Source organism: Odocoileus virginianus, chromosome 5 (genome assembly GCF_023699985.2).
Source record: "Odocoileus virginianus isolate 20LAN1187 ecotype Illinois chromosome 5, Ovbor_1.2, whole genome shotgun sequence".
NCBI classification, from domain to species: Eukaryota; Metazoa; Chordata; class Mammalia; order Artiodactyla; family Cervidae; genus Odocoileus; species Odocoileus virginianus.
Genome location: NC_069678.1, coordinates 88,347,338 through 88,367,099, shown reverse-complemented (window position 1 = coordinate 88,367,099; position 19,762 = coordinate 88,347,338). Strand labels below are relative to the sequence as shown.

Genomic DNA, 19,762 nt, shown 5'->3' with positions numbered 1-19,762 from the left:
GCCAGACCCCAGATCAAAGAGGTCCGGCAAACATATTCTCACAGTTTTGGTTTTTTTTTTCAAATTGCTAACAATTTAAAAATTGTGAGCTTTCACAAAAATGTTCACTAGCCACCAAAAATAAGATTCAGCAACAGGGGCCACAGTCAACAGGAGCTGTGTAGCAGTTTTCCTTGATCCTCCGAGTCTTCTTCCCATTCAGGGGGATTCGTACCTCATCCTTGTGGGCAGTTTACTTTGTAGCCTCTGCTGTGTGTATGAAGAAAGCAGAGCTTCTCTGGGCTGAGGGAGGAGGAGAAGGTGGCAGCCTGGCATCCTCCCCATCACCAGGGGAGTTTCAAAGAATCCTAGGGTTCCAATGAACAGCAAGTGTCAAGCTTTACCATTACAGACCCCCTGATCTTTCTAGAAGACCTACTTGGGACTTACTGTTGGAAGAAGTGCAAACGTATTGCCTTATGAAGGGTTGTGTGTATGCGTGCTAAGTCGCTTCCATTGTGTCCGACTCTTTGTGACCCCATGGACTGTAGCCCGCCAGGCTCCTGTATCCGTGGGATTCTCCAGGCAAGAACACTGGAGTGGGTTGCCATTTCCTCCTCCAGGGGATTTTCCCGACCCACGATCGAACCCGTGTCTCTTACATCTCCTGCATTGGTTTGTGGATTCTTCCCCACTAGCGCCACCTGGGAAGGCCCTATGAAGGGTTAGGTTAAGTTATTCATGTGAGGAGCTAGTTCTTGGGGAGCGTGTGATAGGACATCACCCTGGCATCATTTATTCACAGTATCGGATGTACATTTTAGCTTGTCCAAAACCAAGCTCCCTCCACATACCTTATCCACCTGCTCCCCTCCCTTTAAGTCTTTTCCACCTCAGGGAATGGCACCTTGGAGTGCTGCCTCCTCCGGGAAGCCATCCAGTACTCACCCCTATGGTAGCCCCAATCACACTGCCCTATCTCCTAAATGTGTCTCTCGCTGAGACCGCAAACACTTCGTGGGGGAGTGGTGGTGTAAAACCCTCCCACACAAGCTTAATGTTTAAGCAATTGTCACTGACAGGCACCATACCACAGACAGGTTTTTATTACTGTGTCCTGCATATAGATCCCAAGAAATATAAAAACATCTCCAGAATTAGTCAAAGGAACCACTCTCCCCACCCCCAACCAGCCCCTTCCCTCCCTGGCTGGGCTCAGATACGGGTGCTGGGAGCAGGTTGCAGGCCAACTCTCTCTATCCATTGAATAAGTTCCATATAAAAATAGATCTGTACAGGGCTCCCAGGAAGCCGTCAGCCCACATCACACCAGCAACCTGTGTGGGGCTGAGGCCTGGGACCCGTCAGGATGCTGGGACCTCACTCCTCACAGGAACGGAGGTCTACCCTGGACACCGAAGTCCTGCCAACACAGCCAGGGGACTCTGCAGAACAGCTGGTGGAGGGGGGGACACCCTGGCCTCCAGAGCATGGCTGATGCAGCTGTAGGTGGGGTGAGGCTCCCTCCACCAAGACGGGGTGCTGGTGTGTCCTTTCCTGGCTCTCCTGGGGGCAGTGGGGGCAGAGTCTGGAGGGCACTGGCAAGGGACCCTCCAGCTCTGTCAAAGGTAGAAGCAGTGTCTCAGCCTCTCCTGGCACCCCCAGGACACTGAGCCGAGGCAGGTGCTCAGGAGATGGAGAGCGGGGCTGGGGGACTCCTGCCCTGCTGGCAGGATGAGGCTAAAGGCACTGTTGGGAGGCTCCGCCCCCACCACGGAGCAATCCCAGGGATGTGCTGCCTCTTCCCCTCTCCAGGATCCTCTGCAGGACCCTCTGCTTGGACTCCTTCTGTCCCAGGCCCTCCATCAACCCTAAGTAAAGAGTCCTCCTCTGGCTCCTCCAAGGTCCCATTCAATGGATGCATCAGACTCAGCCAGGGAACTTTCCCAGACACCCTTCCATGTACATACATCAAGACTGCCCATCTGCCCCTCTGGCCCACCAACCCTCAGGCCCCAAGGTCTGCCACTGGGGGCGTGCAGTACTACCTGGAGCCTGAGCTCATCTCCCTGCCTCGTCTGGGCCCTCCAAGGGCTGGCTGTGTCTCCTTCACCCCCTCCTGTAGCCCTTGAACCCTTCCCACCTCATCCCATCCCACCCACACATAGCCATACCCCAGAGCAGGTGTATGTCAGGGGTGACCCTATCCAGGGCCAGTCGCCTTCCTTCTGTCCTACAAAAGCCCTGGCCTCATGATCACCCCCACCTCCAGGAAGCCCTCCTGGATGAGGAGCTCTGGAGCCAGCTCAGTGCAACCACTCCTCAGCACAAGCCCCACAGAAGAGGACCCAGAGTGAGGAGGCATTTCACGGGGGCTGGGTGGTACAGGGGATGAACCTTGCAAGAGGGGTCACCTCAGTGCCCCTGGGCTGCCTCAGGGAAGAGTGCTGGTGGCACACGGAGGACCAAGCAGTCTCTCCAGAGCCAGTCTCACTCCAGATCAGGAGTTGGGCCCGTGGGCTCAAGCCCAGCTCTGGCCCGGACTCCTCACTGAGCCTCGGTCTTCCCTCTGGTACAGTAAGGACTGAACTGGCCCGTTGGAGAAGCTCCTTCTCTGAGAGTCACATCTTCACGATCCCCAGGGCTGGGAGCAAAGCTCTCGGAGTCCCAGGCAGAAAACCTCTCTCCTCATGTTCCCCTCAGATGTCCTGCCCGGTGAGTTTATAAAAGGAACGCAAAGTAGCAGGGGACGCCTAGCGGGACCTCAGGGGAGCACCGGGACCCTCACCCAGGATGGTCGGCCCAAGGGTGGGGGATGCAGAAATCAGCTCCTGAGTCCGGGGTCCTCAGGGCCCTCAGCACCACCTCTGCCTGCCTGGGTCTCAGGACAGGGCCTAGCTGGACCACAGGGAGCTGAGGAGCCATGGCCCACGAGGACAGGTATCCTTGCTAGGTCCCAGAGCGGCCCATCCCTCGGGGACCCAGGCTGCCCGCTGCTCTGAGGAAAAGTGTGGCACCCTTTGGGGTGGGCCCCAGACTCCAGTGGGTGCAGAAGACAGATGGGCATGAATCAGGGCATTTAAAGCTAGGTCCTCCTCCCTGCCCCTGCCCACCTGGGTCTCTGTGACCCTGCATTTCCTCCCACTGTATCTCAGAGGTCCTCCCCAGGATTTGAACCTTTTTTCTATGGGAGGGCGGGAGGGGAGGCTGAGTCAGCCAAGGTGCTCAGACCGGGGGCAGTGAGAACAGGCAGGGAGGTGGGAAAGACTGCGGCTCCACTCAAGCTCTGGGCTCTCCCTTCCGCACAGGTGGAACGCAGCCAGCAGGGGCCCTGGGTGGGGCTGGGGGCTGGGACCCCCCCTGGGGTCCTGGCCAGGAGAGTGGGGCTGCTCACACCTGCACCCCCCGGCCCTGCAGCTGGAGCACCCGGGCCCGCAGAGCGCCAATCCCGCTGAGGAGGTCCTCCCGGTGTTCCGCCGACGAGATGCCCAGGCTCACCAGGTCCCTGGGGAGAAGGCTGGTCAGATCTAGCTGGCTCATCCCCACTGTCTTCTCTCCCTCCCACCTCCCCATCTTCTCTCCCTTCCACCTTCCCCCCCCGCCCCGGGAAAGACCCAGAATGAGGACAGGCGGGGCCTCCCATGCAGGCAGGGGCAGGGCCCCCGGGTTCCTCAGACTCACTGGGCAGTCATGGCGGCCACAGCCTCTAGGCTCCCATAGCCCGCAGCAGCGAAGCTGTCTTTGTAGCGACCCAGGTCCAGGGCCTCCAGCCACGCGCCCACAGAGCCAAAGGAGGGGAAGGTGGAGAAGGCACGATCTGCCAGGGGCGTGGGAGGCCTGGGTTGGGGGGTGGAGGAGCTGTGGTCAGTCAACAGTAGGGACTTGGGGCCCAGACCCAGTCACTCTGAGAAAGGACAGGCGATGTCATCTGAGGAGATAACGGATGGGTCATCTGAGGACAGGATATCCGAGGAGATGACCGAGTCCCAGGGCAGGCCTGGCTCACACTGGGTTCCAGGCGTTCTCAGAGCCAAGCAGGGGCTCATGACACCAGGGGAGGCAGAGAGGGGGCTGCACAGGAGCCAGCTAAAGGCACCGGGAGTGTCTGGCACGGTCTGGGGTAGGATATACGCAGGCAGGTTGGGGAGGTGACCTGTATTATCTGAACTACAGATTTGTTAGGACTATCACCACATTTACTTACATGGTCACTGTACCCGGAATACGTCGGGCAAAACCCAGGGCAAGCAGAAATGACTGAGATGAAAAGCTGTATGTGCCTAAGGCGGTGGGAGTATTAGGTCTGCCTGGGGCACCTGAGCAAGCAGTCGTATCTGCACAGGTGGGGTAGGACAGGGGCGTGGCTGTACGTGGGGTGGGAGGGCATGCACGGACAGGTCAGAGTTCAGCGGTATTGGCACAGTGGGGAAGGCACCTGGGACAGGTGAGGGGACACCGTACCTGGCACAGGTGGTGTCGGCACACCTCGGGGGCTCCGGGTCCTGCATCATCTTGCTCAGGAGGCCGTGGATCTGGGAGAACCTGGGCCGCTCGCCCGGGTCCTTCTGCCAGCAGTCAAGCATCAGCCGGTGCAGTGGGGAGGGGCAGTTCCTGGGGGGTGGCAGCCGGAAGCCATCCTCCACGGCCTTGATCACCTAGGCCGTGTGGCGGGGGGCAGCAGTGGGCAGACAGGAGGTTTTAGGTTCCCCAGTACACACACTTACCCCATCCCCAGGAAGACTCAAATGGTGACCAGGCAGGGACTGGAAACAACAGACAGTGAAGAGGGGCCTGGGGCTAAGAGGTCAAGGGTTCGTGGGCAGAGGTCAGGGAGCCAGGGCCTGAGGTCAGAGGGCAACAGGATCGGAAGGCAAGGAGCTGGAGCCACTCCGGTCACTCACATCTTGGCCAGACATGTCCCAGTAGGGCCGCTCCCCGAAGGCCATCACCTCCCACATGACGACACCGAAGCTCCACACGTCGCTGGCGGAGCTGAAGTGGCCAAACTGAAGCGTCTCAGGGGCGGCCCACAGCGCCGGGCTCCGGCCACTCTGTGGGCAGGCGGGCCAGCCGGTCAGGGGCAGGGGGGCCGGAGTCGCAGCCCGCATTCCTCACCCGCAGAGTGCCACGGGACCCACCCCACCTGCCGTGCCCCCAGCTGCTCATCTAAGGGAGAACCCACAGGGGGACCGCAGGCAAGGCCATGCTGGCGCGGACAGCGGGAGGGAGGGGCGGGAGTGACCCTACCACAGCCTGGAAGCGGGGCGCGGGGGAGGGCTCCCTCACCATGGTGGTGTAGACCGCCTCTGCTCGGTCCCGGGGGCCCCGGCCGAAGCCAGAGATCTTGCAGATGAGCTCGCTGCTGACCAGCACCCGGCGTGCCGCCAGGCCCCGGTGGACGTAGCCCATTTCCGACAGGTACTTCATGGCCGACGCCAGGCCGGGCAGCAGCCCCATCAGCTGCGCAGCCACCAGCTGGCCCTCATGCCGCTGGGAGGGAGGAGACGGAGGCCTGGCTGCACCCTCGCTTCCCTGGTGCTGTGTGACCCCAGAGAACTCACTGGCCTGCTCTGGGCTTCGGTCAGGCCGCGTCACCTGCCAGGTCAGCCTGGCCAGAGGGTATCTCTACAGAGGATGAGGCCGACCCCAAGTCCCACCAAAGGGAAAAGTGAGGGACCAAGAGAACCACAGTCATCGGTACCCCCTGGGGCCCAGGCCACTCACCCTGAGGAAGCCATCCAGGGCCCCATGGCTCATGTATTCGGTGACAATCATCAAGGTACTTCCTGTGGTCAGGGAGGGGGACACACACACTCAGGTGCCTGCTGCCCTCTGTGAGCACACATGCTCCCCACTCCCCGCCCCGCGCCAAGGTGGCCAGGACCGAGGCCCAGCTCCCTGAGTCTCACCACCTCCTGCCTGCCCCCGTCTGCTAAACAGCCGGAGAGGTGGCGTCTGGGGGGGACAAAGGCCAAGGTGAGGATGTGCAGCAAGTAAACCAGGGGACATCACCGGGGATGCACCCCCAGAGTGTCACCATGCATCCAGAGATCACGCAGGGTCAGAGGCCACGTGAGTCAGTGACGGAGACCTCAGCTCCTCTCCCCATGCTGGGCTGCGTCGGGGCGCCCTCCCATGACTGAGCAGAGAGGGCCTGGGGGCGCGGCGCACCCCACCTCCCACACCACGGGCTCCTCCCCCACCCACCCACCCACCCATGCTGGTGGAGCACCAGCCCTACCTCGGGTGACCACGCCCTCCAGTCGTACCACATGGCTGTGGTCAAACTGGCCCAGGGTGAGGGCTTCGGCCAGGAAGCTGAGCCTCTGCGAGTCGGAGCAGCCCTCCCTCAGCGTGTGCACAGCCACGGGGAGCTCCTGGCGGCCTGGGAGCTGCAGGCAGCCACAGCACAGCTCCCCAAACCGCCCTGGGGGAGAACAGCACCTCAGACACCCCCCGGAGGCCGCTGCCTCGGCCAACCCAGGCAGGGTGAGCAGCTTCTGGCTCACGGGCCTTTTCTGGCCTGGGACTGGGGCCTTCTGAGTTCAATCCTGGTGAACTGAGTACTGACTGCCTGATGTGGACTTCTGCTCTGCTCCTCTTCTGGCCTCAGTTTTCTCCTCTGTGAAATGGGAAGTCCTCCTTGCCTCCCTCGGTGGGAAATTTCAAATCCTCCAAAAGAGGACTATGCACGTGCCCGCACATCAAAGGCGTACTGGGTGACCATGACATCTATTCCACCACGCTGCCCCTTTCTGGCCTCTGCCCAGTGAATCTGCCGACAGTGCTGGGATAGAGTGTTGGGCTCCTGGTGAAAGCGCTGCCATCTCAGCACAGGGGCGGAGGGCTTGCAGATGTGAAGCAAGGAAGCCAGGGCACTGATCGTGAGAGAGCACGCACCCGCTAGGAGCCAGGCCCTGGGCTGAGTGCTGGGACGCTCCCACAACAGCTCTGAGGCAGATATCACGCCCATTTAACAGATGAGAAACTGAGGCTCAGAGCAGAAGATGGATGAGCCCGTCCGTCATGAAGCAGTGGCAGAGCCAGGGCTAGAACTCAGGTATGCCTGGACCCCAAGCTTGCAAACGCCCCTCCCCATTGGGCCTTGAAAGCCCGGGACCAAACTTCAGCCAGTGGCAGTCTGCAGAGCCAGCCCTGAAAGGGCCTGAAGGGAGAGAGTTCTGACCTTGGGGGCAGGCAAAGGGGAGGAAGGCAGGGTCACAGATTCCTCTGCCACCTCCCTCCCTGGACCCTGTGGGCAGAGGCCCAGCTTGATGTGGAGGCGGGAGCTTCCTGGACAGCATGGGGACCGGATGAAGGCCAGGCCTGCAGAGATGGGGACAGGACTTGGGGTGGAGGCAGGCTAACAGGATAGAGGTGGGGTGGGGTGGAGGAGGGGCTTCCAGGGAGGGCTGGCAGGGGGTGGAGGCAGGGCTTCCCCACAGACAAGGCTTCCCCGGGTGCCCAGTTTGCCTGTTCCAAGGCTCTTCTCCAGCGTGACGCTTTTTGCATCCAGCTCCTTGGCAAACAGATGCACGGCCTGCAGTGGGTCCCCACAGCTCTGGGGATCCACGAATGTGCGGCGAGTTGGGACTTTGACTGGCAATGAAGAGAAAGAGATGGGAGTGAGGAAAAGGGCCTCTGCGGTTGGAGCAGTGGGGGGTGGTGGGGGGGAGGTATGCAAGGACTGAGCACCAAAGAATTGATGCTTTTGAACTGTGGTGTTGGAGGAGACTCTTGAGAGGCCCTTGGACTGCAAGGAGATCCAACCAGTCCATCCTAAAGGAAATCAGTCCTGAATATTCATTGGAAGGACTGATGCTGAAGCTGAAACTCCAATACTTTGGCCACATGATGCAAAAAACTGACTCATTAAAAGACCCTGATACTAGGAAAGATTGAAGGCAGGAGGAGAAGAGGACAATAGGATAAGATGGTTGGATGGCATCACCGACTCAATATACATGAGTTTGAGTAAACTCTGGGAGTTGGTGATGGGCAGGGAAGCCTGGTGTGCTGCAGTCCATGGGGTCGCAGAGTCGGACATGACTGAGTGACTGAACTGAACTGAACTGAAGCAAGGGGAGTCAGGAAGAGGACTGAGGAAGTAAGGTGAGGTGGTGCCCGCCCCGCCCCGGGCCAGGCCCAGACAACTCACAGTGGAAATACAGCTCCTCCTCATCGTGGGCGTCCCGACCTCCTTTGCCATAGCTGCAGGGTCTGGGGTAGGGGATGGGAGTGAGGGTGTCCACAGTCATCCTTTGAGCCAGGCTGTCCCAGCCCTTCCCATCTCACCAGCATCCAGGGCAGCACCTCTTTGTCCCAAAAGGACAGGGTCTGTGCCCCAGGGGAGGGACTTTCTCGTCCTGCGGGTCTGGAAGCTTCTCCCCCCAGCACACATGTAACCCCAGCCCCAGACCTAACCACTCACCCCCTCCGCATTCCTAGTTACTTTCACTTTGAGACTCCATGAATTCTTGCAAATTCAGAGACTTCAAGCCCAAGCCCTGACTTCAGCCCAAGCTGCCTCCCTGCCTACAGCTGAACACAACAGGCAGGCCTTGAGCCCACAGGCAGCTTCCAGTCTAGTCAAGAAAACAGACCTTGAGAAGGAACGACAAGCCCACTCACGGGTCCAAGCAAAGGAGAAGGGCAGTGCACTGTGGGATCATGTAGCTGAGACAGGGCTGAGACCATCAAGGACGGCTTCCCGAGAGAGAGGCCACCGCGGGCCAAAGGACTGCATCACCATCAACAAAGCCATGGGCTGGCATCCGGGGCTCCCTGAGGCAGGGTCCTGCAGGCCCACATAAAGACTGTGGTTTTATTCTGGGGGTGGGGAAGAGGAGAGCCTCCGGGGGAGGCGGGTTTGAGCAGGGGGATGCCACGGTTCAATTCGCACTTTAGAAAGATCATCCCAGCTGCTGCTACTGTCCCCGCGGGAGATGGCAGGAGATGGCTCAGGCTATGGGGTGACCATGGATGGAGAAAAGTAAGAGTGACACTGAGGTGACAGGGCCACAGGGCTTGGGGAAGGCTAGAGGTCAGAAAAGGAGAGGGGAAAGGTAGGAACCACAGTAGTGTTCCGGCTTGCCCAGTGAAGTCAGGCGGGTACCATTTACCAAGATGGAACGACGACAAGTTCCTGTCTAGATATTTGAGTTCACAGCACCTCTGGGATAAGCAGGGCTGATCAGTGAGCAGGGAGTTAGCTATGTGTGGCGGGGATGGGGGTGGCGGGGGCCATTTAGAAGGGTCTGCTCTGGAGATACAAGTTCTGGAGCTGGGGGCATTGTCCAGCGAGAGGAGGGAACCTGAGAAGTGGGAAAGGTGACAAGTCTGAGGACCCCCACCATCTAGAGATAGGGAAGAGGAGAGGAGGGCTCCCCTGGTGGCTCAGATGGTAAAGAATCTGCCTGCAACTGCAGGAGACCCGGGTTCCATCTCTGGGTCAGGAAGATCCCCTGGAGAAGGGAACGATTACCCACTCCAGTATTCTTGCCTGGAGAATCCCATGGACAGAGGAGCCTGGTGGGCTACAGTCCATGCGGTTGCAAAGAACTGGACTGAGTGACTAACAGCACAACAGAGAAGGAAGCCACTGAGGAGACTGTGAAAGAACCACCAGAGAAACTGGAGGGAAATAGGACGGAAATGGGGGGTGGCAGGGAGGCAGCGATGTCACAGGAAGCAAGGAAGGAAACAGCATCAGAAGAGCAAGGTCATGTGAAGACTCAAGGAGGAGAGGTGAGGGAAACTCAACAGAAATGGCCACGTGTCGATACCAGCGGAAGCGATCATGCAGGGTGGTGTGGTCATGACGGCGGTCCCCCGCATGGGCTCTGGAATCTGATGGCATGGACCAGCTCCTAGGACCTTCCCTCGCTGTTTGCAGACCAGATGGCTGGTTTTCTCTTTAATAAGATGAGGATCAAGACAGCCCTGCCTGATCACACTGGCGCCAAGAGCTTACTAAGCACTCAACAAATGTCGGCCAGCATACAGGGAAGAAGTGGACGTGATCAACAGTAAGAGCTCCTGAGAAGGTAGGAAGGGGTGGTTACAGCCTCAGGTAGGAGGACTGATCCCAGCTGGGAGGATGGCACTTCCTCTAGAGAAATGGAGGGAGAGGACAGATGCAGAGATAGGCAGGTGTGCAGACTCAGCGGTGCAGGTAAAGAGCAGGTGCAACAGACACGGCTGAGAGAGCGAGCCACGAGGACCGGCAGCCTGCAGGACACAAGCAGAACTGGGGTGATGGCCCAGGAGACAGGAGAGAGGGCCTGTGGAAAAGAAGTCAAAGGCCCAGAGGCCAAGGGCTGGGGCAGGTTGTCCAATGGCTAGTGAGGTCATCCAGCGTGGGAACAGGACTTCCACGAACATCCGGGAGAGCTGGGGAGGGGTGCAAGGGGCAAGGCCGGGTGGCTGGAGAAGTGGCAGAGAAAGCGAGACAGTTCCACCTGATGATGGCACCCCCTGGTGAGAACTGGGGTGAGCCAGGATCGACTGGGAGGGCAAGTGGAGGTGAGGAGCCCACTATACAGAGCTGGGTACTGCAGAGATGGGGAGCAGAAGAGATGGGCGAGGAACGCTGGGACATGTGTGTTGGAGATGTGTGATTCCCATGTTGGTGCCATTTGATTTTGAGTAGGTTTTGAAATCCACGCCTGGCCTGCCCCACCTGCTCTAGTGCAGCGGTCTCCGAAGTGCTCCTGGGCAGCTGCTCCTGTCTTGCAGCCTCTGGCCAAAGATGCCCTTCTGGCTTACCTCTCCCTCATCCTCTCCTGAGCTCACAGTCAAAACAAGCTGCTCCCAGCTCCTGTCCATTACCGCTTTTCTAACGGGTCTCATCTATGGACCTTTAAGCTCCGTGATCAAGGATATTCTACTCTTGTCCTGCTTTCCTGACTCACCTGGCCAGGGCAGAGCTGGCTCCCAGATCCTCTCCTCCTCAGTCACTTTCAGTGCCTCACTTAAGGCCAAGCAAATAATCCCATCTGAGCCAGATGAAAGCTCGCTGCCCCTCCGGCCTGCAGGCAGTTCCAGGATGCTGACGTGTAGCTCCCAGACCAGCTCATGCCTCTTCTCTTCTCCCCCTACTCCAGCCTGTCACATGCAGCCTTCCCAACCCCTCCAGTCTGCCGACCTCAGCCCCAGCCTGGAACCCACCTGGGGTGCCTCTGCCAGAGGGACTCTATCTTTGCTGAGCCAGACCCAAGCCCCATATCTTTCCCCCTCTGCCCATCCCCTTTCTCTGCCCACTCTCCTGCCAGCTTCCTTCCTCTGGGGCTTGGGGGTTTCTGGCATATGAGTTCCCCGCCCTGCTCTCCCTGCTCCCACACACATACACACACACACAGCTTCTGCCTTTCTTCCCTCTGCCTGTGTTCAAGGGCCTCCAGATCCCTTGGGGGCAGGGGGGGGCTGGGGGCCTCTGAGCGCCTCAGGAGGCTCCCAATCACACCGGAGCAGCCGGAGCTTGATTCCCTCTGCAGCGATGCCTTCTGACATTTAATGAGGGAAGAAGCTAAATCCCCTTCATCCCACAGCAGCTGAGCAGGAGCAGGCCGTGGGGGGAGGAGCCAGGACAGCACCAGTCAGGCCTGTCTCTACATGGCGGTATGCTCCCACGGTGCAAATCCGCACGTGTGCAAATGCAGATACAGGTACAGGTGCCTGAGGGCAGGGACACAGCCCGCCAGGGGACAGTCAGGCTGGGACCAGTCACCTACCTCCTCCAAATGGCCAGCACACTCATCACAGAGCCCAGGACGAGGAGGGCTGAGATGGTCACCACGGTGACGACGACCGCGGGGCTCTGGTCCTTGGACCCGGAGGTGGCTGGGAGGAAAACCACGAGGTTGAGAGAGGCAGAGGACCAGGCTCCCAGGTAAGCCCCAGAACAGATGCCTGTCCTCACCCCATAGCAGGATTTCCACAGCACCTCCACCCTCGGCCCGGCCTCCCAGCGGCCAGGGACCAAGGCTGCCCCCACCAACCGCAGTGGTACCTGGAGCTTCGTCCTTTCCCAGGGCGGGGCACTCCTACTGCAGCCCAGCTCTGAGACAGAGGAGCGGGCGTCCAGACAGGCAGACTCGGGCCTTCCTTTTTGCCTTATAGATGCACAAGGACAGTGGCTCTGCAGGGGCGTGGCCTTTTCTCCAAGCTCCCCAACCCCAATCCAGAACTGCCATCAACAATTTTTGTTGTTGTTCAGTTGCTAGTCATGTCCGACTCTTTACAACCCCATGGCTGTAGCACACCCAGGCTCCCCTGTCCTCCACTATCTCCTGGAGTTTGCTCAAATTCATGTCCATTGAGCCAGTGAAGCTACCTAACCACCTCATCCTCTCTAACAACAATAATGATGAATTAACATTTAATGCACACTTATATGACATAACTAAACAATCCTGTTTCATCATCACAAGAAGCCAGGAAAGTGAACTGTCCCCATTTTACAGCTGAGAAAACTGACATCGAGAAAAGTTGTGTAATTTGCCCAAGGTCACAAAGCCAATAAACAGTGACCCTAAGATTCAAGCCTGATTCGCAAAGCCTCTGCACTGAACTATTTCTCCAGCAGAGGAGCCAAGAGGACCCCAGGCCCTCAGCCCCATCCACTCATCCATCCATCCAACACATGTGCCAGGCTGGCAGTGGTCCTGGGGAGTCAGCAATGGATGAGCCAGAATCCCTGCCCTGGAGGGGTGTACCAACCAGCAGGGGAGACAGAAATGAAAAATCAATGGGAAAAAAGAAACGGAAACAGGAGCAGAGCTGAGCAGAGGCACAATCACTTCTTCCTAAAGCCAATGGGGAAGGCTTTGCAGAAGAGGCATCATCTGCACTGGACCTGGAAGATGGACAGGGTTGTTGATGATGCTTAGATGCACTTGCTGGGTCTGGAAAAACAACAGGGAATCCCATGTGGCTGGAAAGCAGGCTGCACGGAGGCAGAAATGCAAGATATGAAGAGATAAAGCTGGAAGGCAGGAAGATGAAGGGAACTGGGGGAGGAAACAGAACCAGAACGGCCTTGATTGCTAGGCCAGGAGGGTGAGCTTTATCTTGAGAGTATCAGGGAGCCCAGAGCAGTGGACAGAGTTCCTTCCCACAAGGAGAGGAATGAGGGAATCTGCTGGGTCAGGAGTGGGGAGGGAGAGGGGGTGCTTGGAAGAGATAAAGGTTTGGGATAACTGTCAGGAATGGGAAAGATGCTACACAGCCCTGACAAATAAACTGGGATTAGAAAAAGACACTTTAAAAATACAAATAATAAAAAAGAAAAAGACACTTTAGCAGGCAGCCTTGGCAAGGGATGATAGAGGAGACAGTGGGGTGGGTGCAAAATAATGTCTGGGGAATGGGAGCCAGCAGGGCTGAAGAGCGCTTCAGCCAGGAGAGTCCACAGAGGCTAGGGAGAGATGATCGTGGGGCCAGGAGGGGCTGGGAGCCCGACAGATGCGGTCAGATGCCAACAGCGGCTATTAGGACGCCACACAGCAAGTGAGGAAGAGCGATAGGAGAGAAAGGGAGGGTCAGAGGCCAACAAGGTCAGGGTCAAAGAACAGATTTCAGAGATGGGGAATAGGGTCCCGGGCCTGGCTGGTGGCAGAAGACGGAGCAGTTGCCAAGGACTGTTTGAAATGAGCTGCCCTGGTGGACAAGGAATTGGAGGATGCAGAGAAAATCGGTGTGGCCAGCAGCCTCTGAGATGGCCCTGCAGGATTCTCCACACCCTGGTGTTCCTTCCCCCATGAGCATGGGCTGAACACAGTCATTCACTTCTAATGAACAGAATACAGCACAAGTGATGGGATGTCACCACCATGATTAGGTTACAAGAAATCAGCTTCTGTCTTGGGCGCCCTCTTGCTCCCTCTCTCTCTCACAGTCTCTACAAGAATCTAGTTGCTGGGTTATAAGCAGCTCTTGGAGAAGCCTAGGAATCTTGTGCCTGCCTCCATCAAGCAGCCAGCAAGAGCCCAACTAGGGAAGCACACACTCCTTCCCTCAAGTCCCCTCCACTCCGCCCCAGTTAAGCCTGGAGATGATCGCAGCCCTAGAGGACACCTGGACTGCAGTGAGGGGCCTTACCCAAGGGGCACGCAGCTATGCCATGCGTATATTTCTGACCCACAGAAACCATGAGATGATGAATGAAGGTTGTTTTTGGCTGCTGAGTTTGAGGGTAATTTGCTGCACAACAGTGGTTTAACTAGTACAGCGGTGCAGCATGGTCCTCCTCGTGATCTTGACTTGGGGTCACAGCTCACTGGAAAAAGGGCTCTGCGATTGGGGAACTGCTCTCTGTAGCCAGGGCCACAGCAGAGGAGGCCAGGCGCTGAGCAGCATGTGTACTCAGCCAACTCTGACTCTGACAGCCGACTCGGTGCTCTACCAACTGTGTGCGCCCAGTAGCTCATTTGGGTCCGACTCTTTGTGGCCCCATGGACTGCAGCCCGCCAAGCTCCTCTGTCCAAGGGATTTCCCAGGCAAGAATACTGGAGTGGGCTGCCATTTCCTTCTCCAGGGGATCTTCCAGACCCAGGGATCCACTGACAGAGAAGCACCAGATTAACAGAACTCATCAGTCCTCTTCAACTACCGGCCCCCAGCGTCCACCCTCCACCACATCCACTCCAGCCCAGCTCACGAGCCTCTGTTCTGATGCCTCTCACGCTCCAAGATGCCTTCCCGGCCCACCTCCCCACGAAGAACTCCAACGTTCCCCAGCCTTCAAGACCCAGCTCTAATCCCCTCTCACCAGCACCTGGCTGGGGTCTGGCACAGACAGGCATTCGAGCAAGAAATGCTGTCTCCTTCCCAGAAGGCAAACTCCTTCAACACTTTATCTCCACCTCCCTCTGGGCTCAGAACTCTTTCTATCTTGGATTCGACTAGTGTAGCAGGTTGGAAAGAATTATTATCTTGACAGCTGGTGCCAGGATGCCTCTTACGGCAAACTGCCTTTTGTCCAGGAAAAATACTTTCATGAGCTGCTCGGGGTAGATAGGGGTGAGATCCTGAGGGCTGGGTTAGTGGTAGGAGACCAAAAGAAAGCACTAGATGCTCTGTGCACATCAGGAAGGGTCCTGGGGGGTTGGGGAGTTGGGGGGGTGGGGGGGAGGAGGAACCAGGGCAGGGAAACCAGGGGAGGAGGGGTGGTACCGCACCATGGCCAAGAGCTGGAACTGTTTTAGGATCAGGAATATCTGATGTTCAGTTCTTGTTTTGCTTTGTTTTGATAACAACTTTATTGAGAAATTATTCTCACACCATACAATTTGCCCATTGAAAATGTGCAGTTCTCCTGGTGTTTTGTTGGTTTGTTTGCCTTTGGCCACACCACGCAGCTTGTGGGATCTTAGCTCTCTGACCAGGGATTGAATCAGGCCCTAGCAGTGAAAGCTCGGAGTCTTAACCTCTTCTGGTGTTTCCGTTTGGTTTATTCCTGCAGGTGACACTCCCTTGGTGTGCCCCAACCCTCAGGGAAGGCTGGATGCTGGGGTGATGGACATCAGGGCCTGGCAGTCCAGAGGGTAAGCTGGGCTGACCCCTCGGCTTCACACTCTAAGGCACAGTGGGAAGAGGGACAGTGCCCATGTTTGAGTCTGTGTCACAACAGAGAGAAAGCAGCAGGATGGGAACAAGAATTTAGTGGTCGAGGACAAGAAGTGACCAGGAAAACAAAAGTCCTCCCAAGAAAAGAGAGGAATCTTGGAGAGGCAGAGGATATGTCCTCAAGACATGGGAGGGAGACACCAGCTGAGACCTGGGTTCCAGCTGTTCATGGATCCCTCCTCTTTGAGTTCTTTCAGGACAGGTACCCAATCTAAGCCATAGTTACTGGATTCCAGTCTCATTCATTCGTTAGGTTGTAACCGAACTGTTCTGCAGCTTCCCTTAATTGCACAGATAACCCCTCAATTTGCCTCCCTGCTCCAGCCCCAGGCTGGGTTTTCTCTCCTCTTGCACTTACCCTCCCCTGGGGTCAGCACTTCAATGCTGGGGTTGAAGCTCTGGGTCTCCCAGGAGGGCCCTGGGGAAGCTGCCCGGATCTGAAAGACGTAGCGGGTAGCCGGCTTCAGGTTGGTGACAGTGACCGCAGGCGCCCCTGTCTTCACCGTCGAGTAAGTCTGCTCACTCTGACCCTGGGGAGGGACAGAGACACATGAGGCCCAGACCCAGGGCTGGCCCCATGCTCCTGGGAGAATGTGGGGGGAAGGGGTAGGGAGGTGACAGAGGTACCCTGAGAGGAGGAGCCGGGGCTGCTGGAATAACTTCACTCATCTTGGGGGGAATCACACAGCTTTCTTCCAGAATATCCCCAGCCCCTTTCTCCACCACGAGTTTCCACCTATACTCGGTGGTACCTTAACTGAGAACAGCCCCACCTCCGAGTAAGAAAAGATGCTGGCCTTCTCAGGGATGCTAGGATGAAGGTCCTTGGGGCCTGGCAGTCTAGAGGAGGAGCTACACCTGACCCCTCAGAGGATAGAAGAAGGAAATGAGCCCTGACACCCACCCGGCCCTTGTTGGCTTTCCTTTTCACAATGTCCTGCAAGGTGTGGATTCACAGATAAGGAATTCAGATCAGAGGGGCTGAGAGGCTCACCCACGGCCCCCCACCAAGGGCCCATTTACTGCCCGCCTCTGGGCTAGACCCTATAGGAGCCGACTTCCTCCGGTCCTCACACCAGCATTCCTATCTCCTTGTATAGGAGATGCTCCCATCAGGGAAGGGGCGGGAAGACACCTTCTCAATTCCTTTAGGTCCTGTGCTCTGTGCACTATGTCATCCTGCCCCCAACACATCCAATAATGGTGCGTGCTGGACATGCTGCCATCATTTCATCTCTGCACACACCCCTTGATTAGAGCCCCTGCCACACTCACAGCCCCCAAAGGTGCATCTCCCCTATACCTGTGGCCCCACTTCTACGGTCCCAGTATTCAGGAATCAGGGCAGACTCCTCTGGCCCAAGCTGGGCCAATCAGAATCTCCCTTCTGGGCCCCTGAACATACCATGGAAAGACAGTGAGGCCCTGGCTGCAGAACTTACAAGCAGGCTTGGGGAGGGGAAGGGAAAAGGGGCTGCCAGCCTGGGCGGCTGCAAGGTGCTAGGAACAACCCTCCCTGCAGAGGAGGTGGGGTTGGTATGGAGAGAACTCAGAGATGAGGGGCTGGTGACTCCTGCCACGCTTCTGGTCGTCAGGCTCCATGAGACGCTCCTGAAGCCTTTCAAACACAGCCCCTTTTGTACTGGCTCCTCTTCTCAAGGGTTTTTGTTCCCAGCAAATTCACACTCCCTGTGGGCCAGGGAGCGTCCACCCAGCTCAGCACTCGGACTGCATCTATGCTCTGATCCCCGAGTGTCAGTTCAGTGAGCCCTTTCTAAGCAACTGCTGCCTGCTTGGCTCCTTCCCAGTGACCTTTGCTGTGGTCTCCTTGACGTCAGGGACCCCCAGAACCCTGTCCCAGCCGCTTCTCTCATTCAAGCCCCCCTCCCTTGGCCATCCCCTCAGGTCCTTTGGCTTCAGCTACTATCTCTGGGTTGAAAGCCCCCAACTTCCTCTCTCTCTCTCTCAGTTCACAGCTCTCCAGATTTCTCTTTTCAAAATCTGTTATCTGATTCAGCAAAGAACTCCCCAGAGTCTCTGAGGAGGGAGTGAAATTCTAACACATGCAGTGCTAAACTGAAAGCAAAGTTTTGCTTGAACGAATACAATTGGCACCAGAGTGAGAACAATTTAACTGTAGATTACCTATCAAATTCAAAGACAATAAACTTATGCAGAAAAGAGACAGTGGATCTGGACCTAAGTCCACTTGTTAAACCACCCTTGAGCTGCAACTATAGACTGATCACAGATACAAGAAGTCAGCCAAAATCAAGAAAAAGTGTCCTAGGAGAATCAACTGGCCCTATAGAGTTTACAATAAGGAACACTGTATACTTCCTATTAGTATTTGTAAATGATTGGTTACACAGTCTCCACATCAGTAAAATTAAAATGTGAATGCCTACATTCATTGCTGTGAGAGCTGGCTGTTAATCATTTATCAGTACATTATTTATCAGCATATTATTTATGCTGAGCTCTGGCACACCACCAAGACCTGGCAACATATTCCCACAGTGGTACTTTTCCATAAAATTTGAAACAATATGTCTCTGCGTTCTTTTTCTTAAAAGGGTTGCAAACTATGCACAGAATCCAGCCACAGAAAGTCTGGATCAGCCCCCAGAGGAAGCTTTTTGTCAACTGTAAACACCAGGCATTAGTGGTGAAAATGGACACGATGACGGGTTACTGAAAGACCCGAGGAAAGAGCGAGAGCTGTGTGTCCACGGTGAGGGGCGGTCAGAAAGAAACTCCAGCTGGGGAGGCCGATAGGGGGCCAGTGGAGACGTTTAAGAGACAAAGCAAAGAGGACTTACTTTGGGAGGGGCTTGTAAAGAAAAGGAAGCCGGCAGAAGAGGGGGACAGATCGCAGGTGGCAATACAACCCCAGGTCCCTCCCAGAACCAGACTCACCTTCTCGAAATATCTGATCTCATACTCGGTGCCGTTGGCCCCTGGGGCTCCCGCGGGGATAGGTTCCCGCCACGACAGAGACACACTCTGGGGCTCCACTCGGTCCCTGCGGATCTCATCCTCCTCCCAGGGCGCTGAAAGTTGAATAATTGGAGGTTCTCTTGGGCAGGGGCAGGGGGCTGGAAGGGCAGGGGGGCGGGGGGAGCCAAATGGGGCGGGGCCAAAGGGGCTGTGGGTGGGGCAAGAGGCTCCTGAGGGGCGGGGCCTGAGGGATAGCGTCCTCATGAGGCTAGAGGAAAGCTCGACTCCACAGCTCTTGGCTTCCCTGGTTCCGAGCAGGAAAGCAGCAGGCCACGTGCTGCTTGCCCACCCCCTACACTCCAGCTTCCCTTCAGGTGGCTGGTTCTAATTCCCCCAGGCTATTTCTACACGCTCTGTGGCTTGGAGATATTAGAAAGCACAGCAGGCAGGAAGACAAGCTACTCAACTATTCTAATAGTCTGGTCAAGAGGTAATACACTCAAATAAACTAGGAATAGAAGGAAATTACCTCAATAAAATAAAGGCCATATATGAAAAGCTCCAGCTAACATCATACTCAATGGTGAAGAGCTGAGAGCTTTCCTTTGAAGATTAGGAATCTTGCCACTTCTATTCAACACAGTCCTGGAAGTCCTAGACAGAGCAATTAGGCAGGAAAAAGAAAGAAAAGGCTTCCAGATTGGAATGGAGGAAGTAAAATGATCTCTGTCCACAGATGACATAATCTTATATGTAGAAAACACCAAAGGTTCCACAGAAAAAACTGCTAGCAAAATTGCAGGATACAAAATCAAATCACAGAAAAGCATTTGCGTTTCCACCCATTAAAAATGAACAATATGAAGTGAAAATCAAGAAAGCAATCCCACTTACTTAAGTTTATTCCTAAATATTACAAAATAAAAAAGTCTCCTTAACAAATGGTGGTAGGAAAATTGAACACCCACATGAAAAAGAATGAAGTTGGGCCTTAGTTTACACTACCTAAAGAAATGAACTCGAAATGAATTACAGACATAAATGTAAGACCTGAAACTTATAGAAGAAAATATAGAGGAAAAAAGCTTCATGATACTGAATTTGGCAGATTTCTTGAATATGACACAAAAAGCAAAAAGCATAGACAGCAAATGTAAAAACAACAAATGGCCCTACAAACTTAAAAACATCTGGGCAATAAAGGAAACAATCAACA

At 56.1% G+C, this 19,762-nt stretch overlaps 1 protein-coding gene across 1 annotated transcript in view; it reads right to left on the bottom strand.

Moving 5' to 3' along the window:
* Nucleotides 1-1,067: 1,067 nt before the first annotated feature.
* Nucleotides 1,068-19,762, bottom strand: part of EPHA10 (EPH receptor A10) — a 46,060-nt gene continuing 27,365 nt past the window's right edge. The window contains exons 6-17 of the mRNA XM_070468382.1: nt 18,526-18,659; nt 15,965-16,136; nt 11,712-11,820; nt 8,138-8,199; nt 7,453-7,578; nt 6,221-6,406; nt 5,704-5,765; nt 5,266-5,469; nt 4,881-5,030; nt 4,441-4,634; nt 3,661-3,816; nt 1,068-3,484 (exon numbers count right to left, since the gene is read on the bottom strand). Coding sequence (XP_070324483.1) covers nt 3,370-3,484; nt 3,661-3,816; nt 4,441-4,634; nt 4,881-5,030; nt 5,266-5,469; nt 5,704-5,765; nt 6,221-6,406; nt 7,453-7,578; nt 8,138-8,199; nt 11,712-11,820; nt 15,965-16,136; nt 18,526-18,659 — 1,670 coding nt within the window. The 3' untranslated portion in view covers nt 1,068-3,369. The remainder of the gene's footprint in view (nt 3,485-3,660; nt 3,817-4,440; nt 4,635-4,880; nt 5,031-5,265; nt 5,470-5,703; nt 5,766-6,220; nt 6,407-7,452; nt 7,579-8,137; nt 8,200-11,711; nt 11,821-15,964; nt 16,137-18,525; nt 18,660-19,762) is intronic.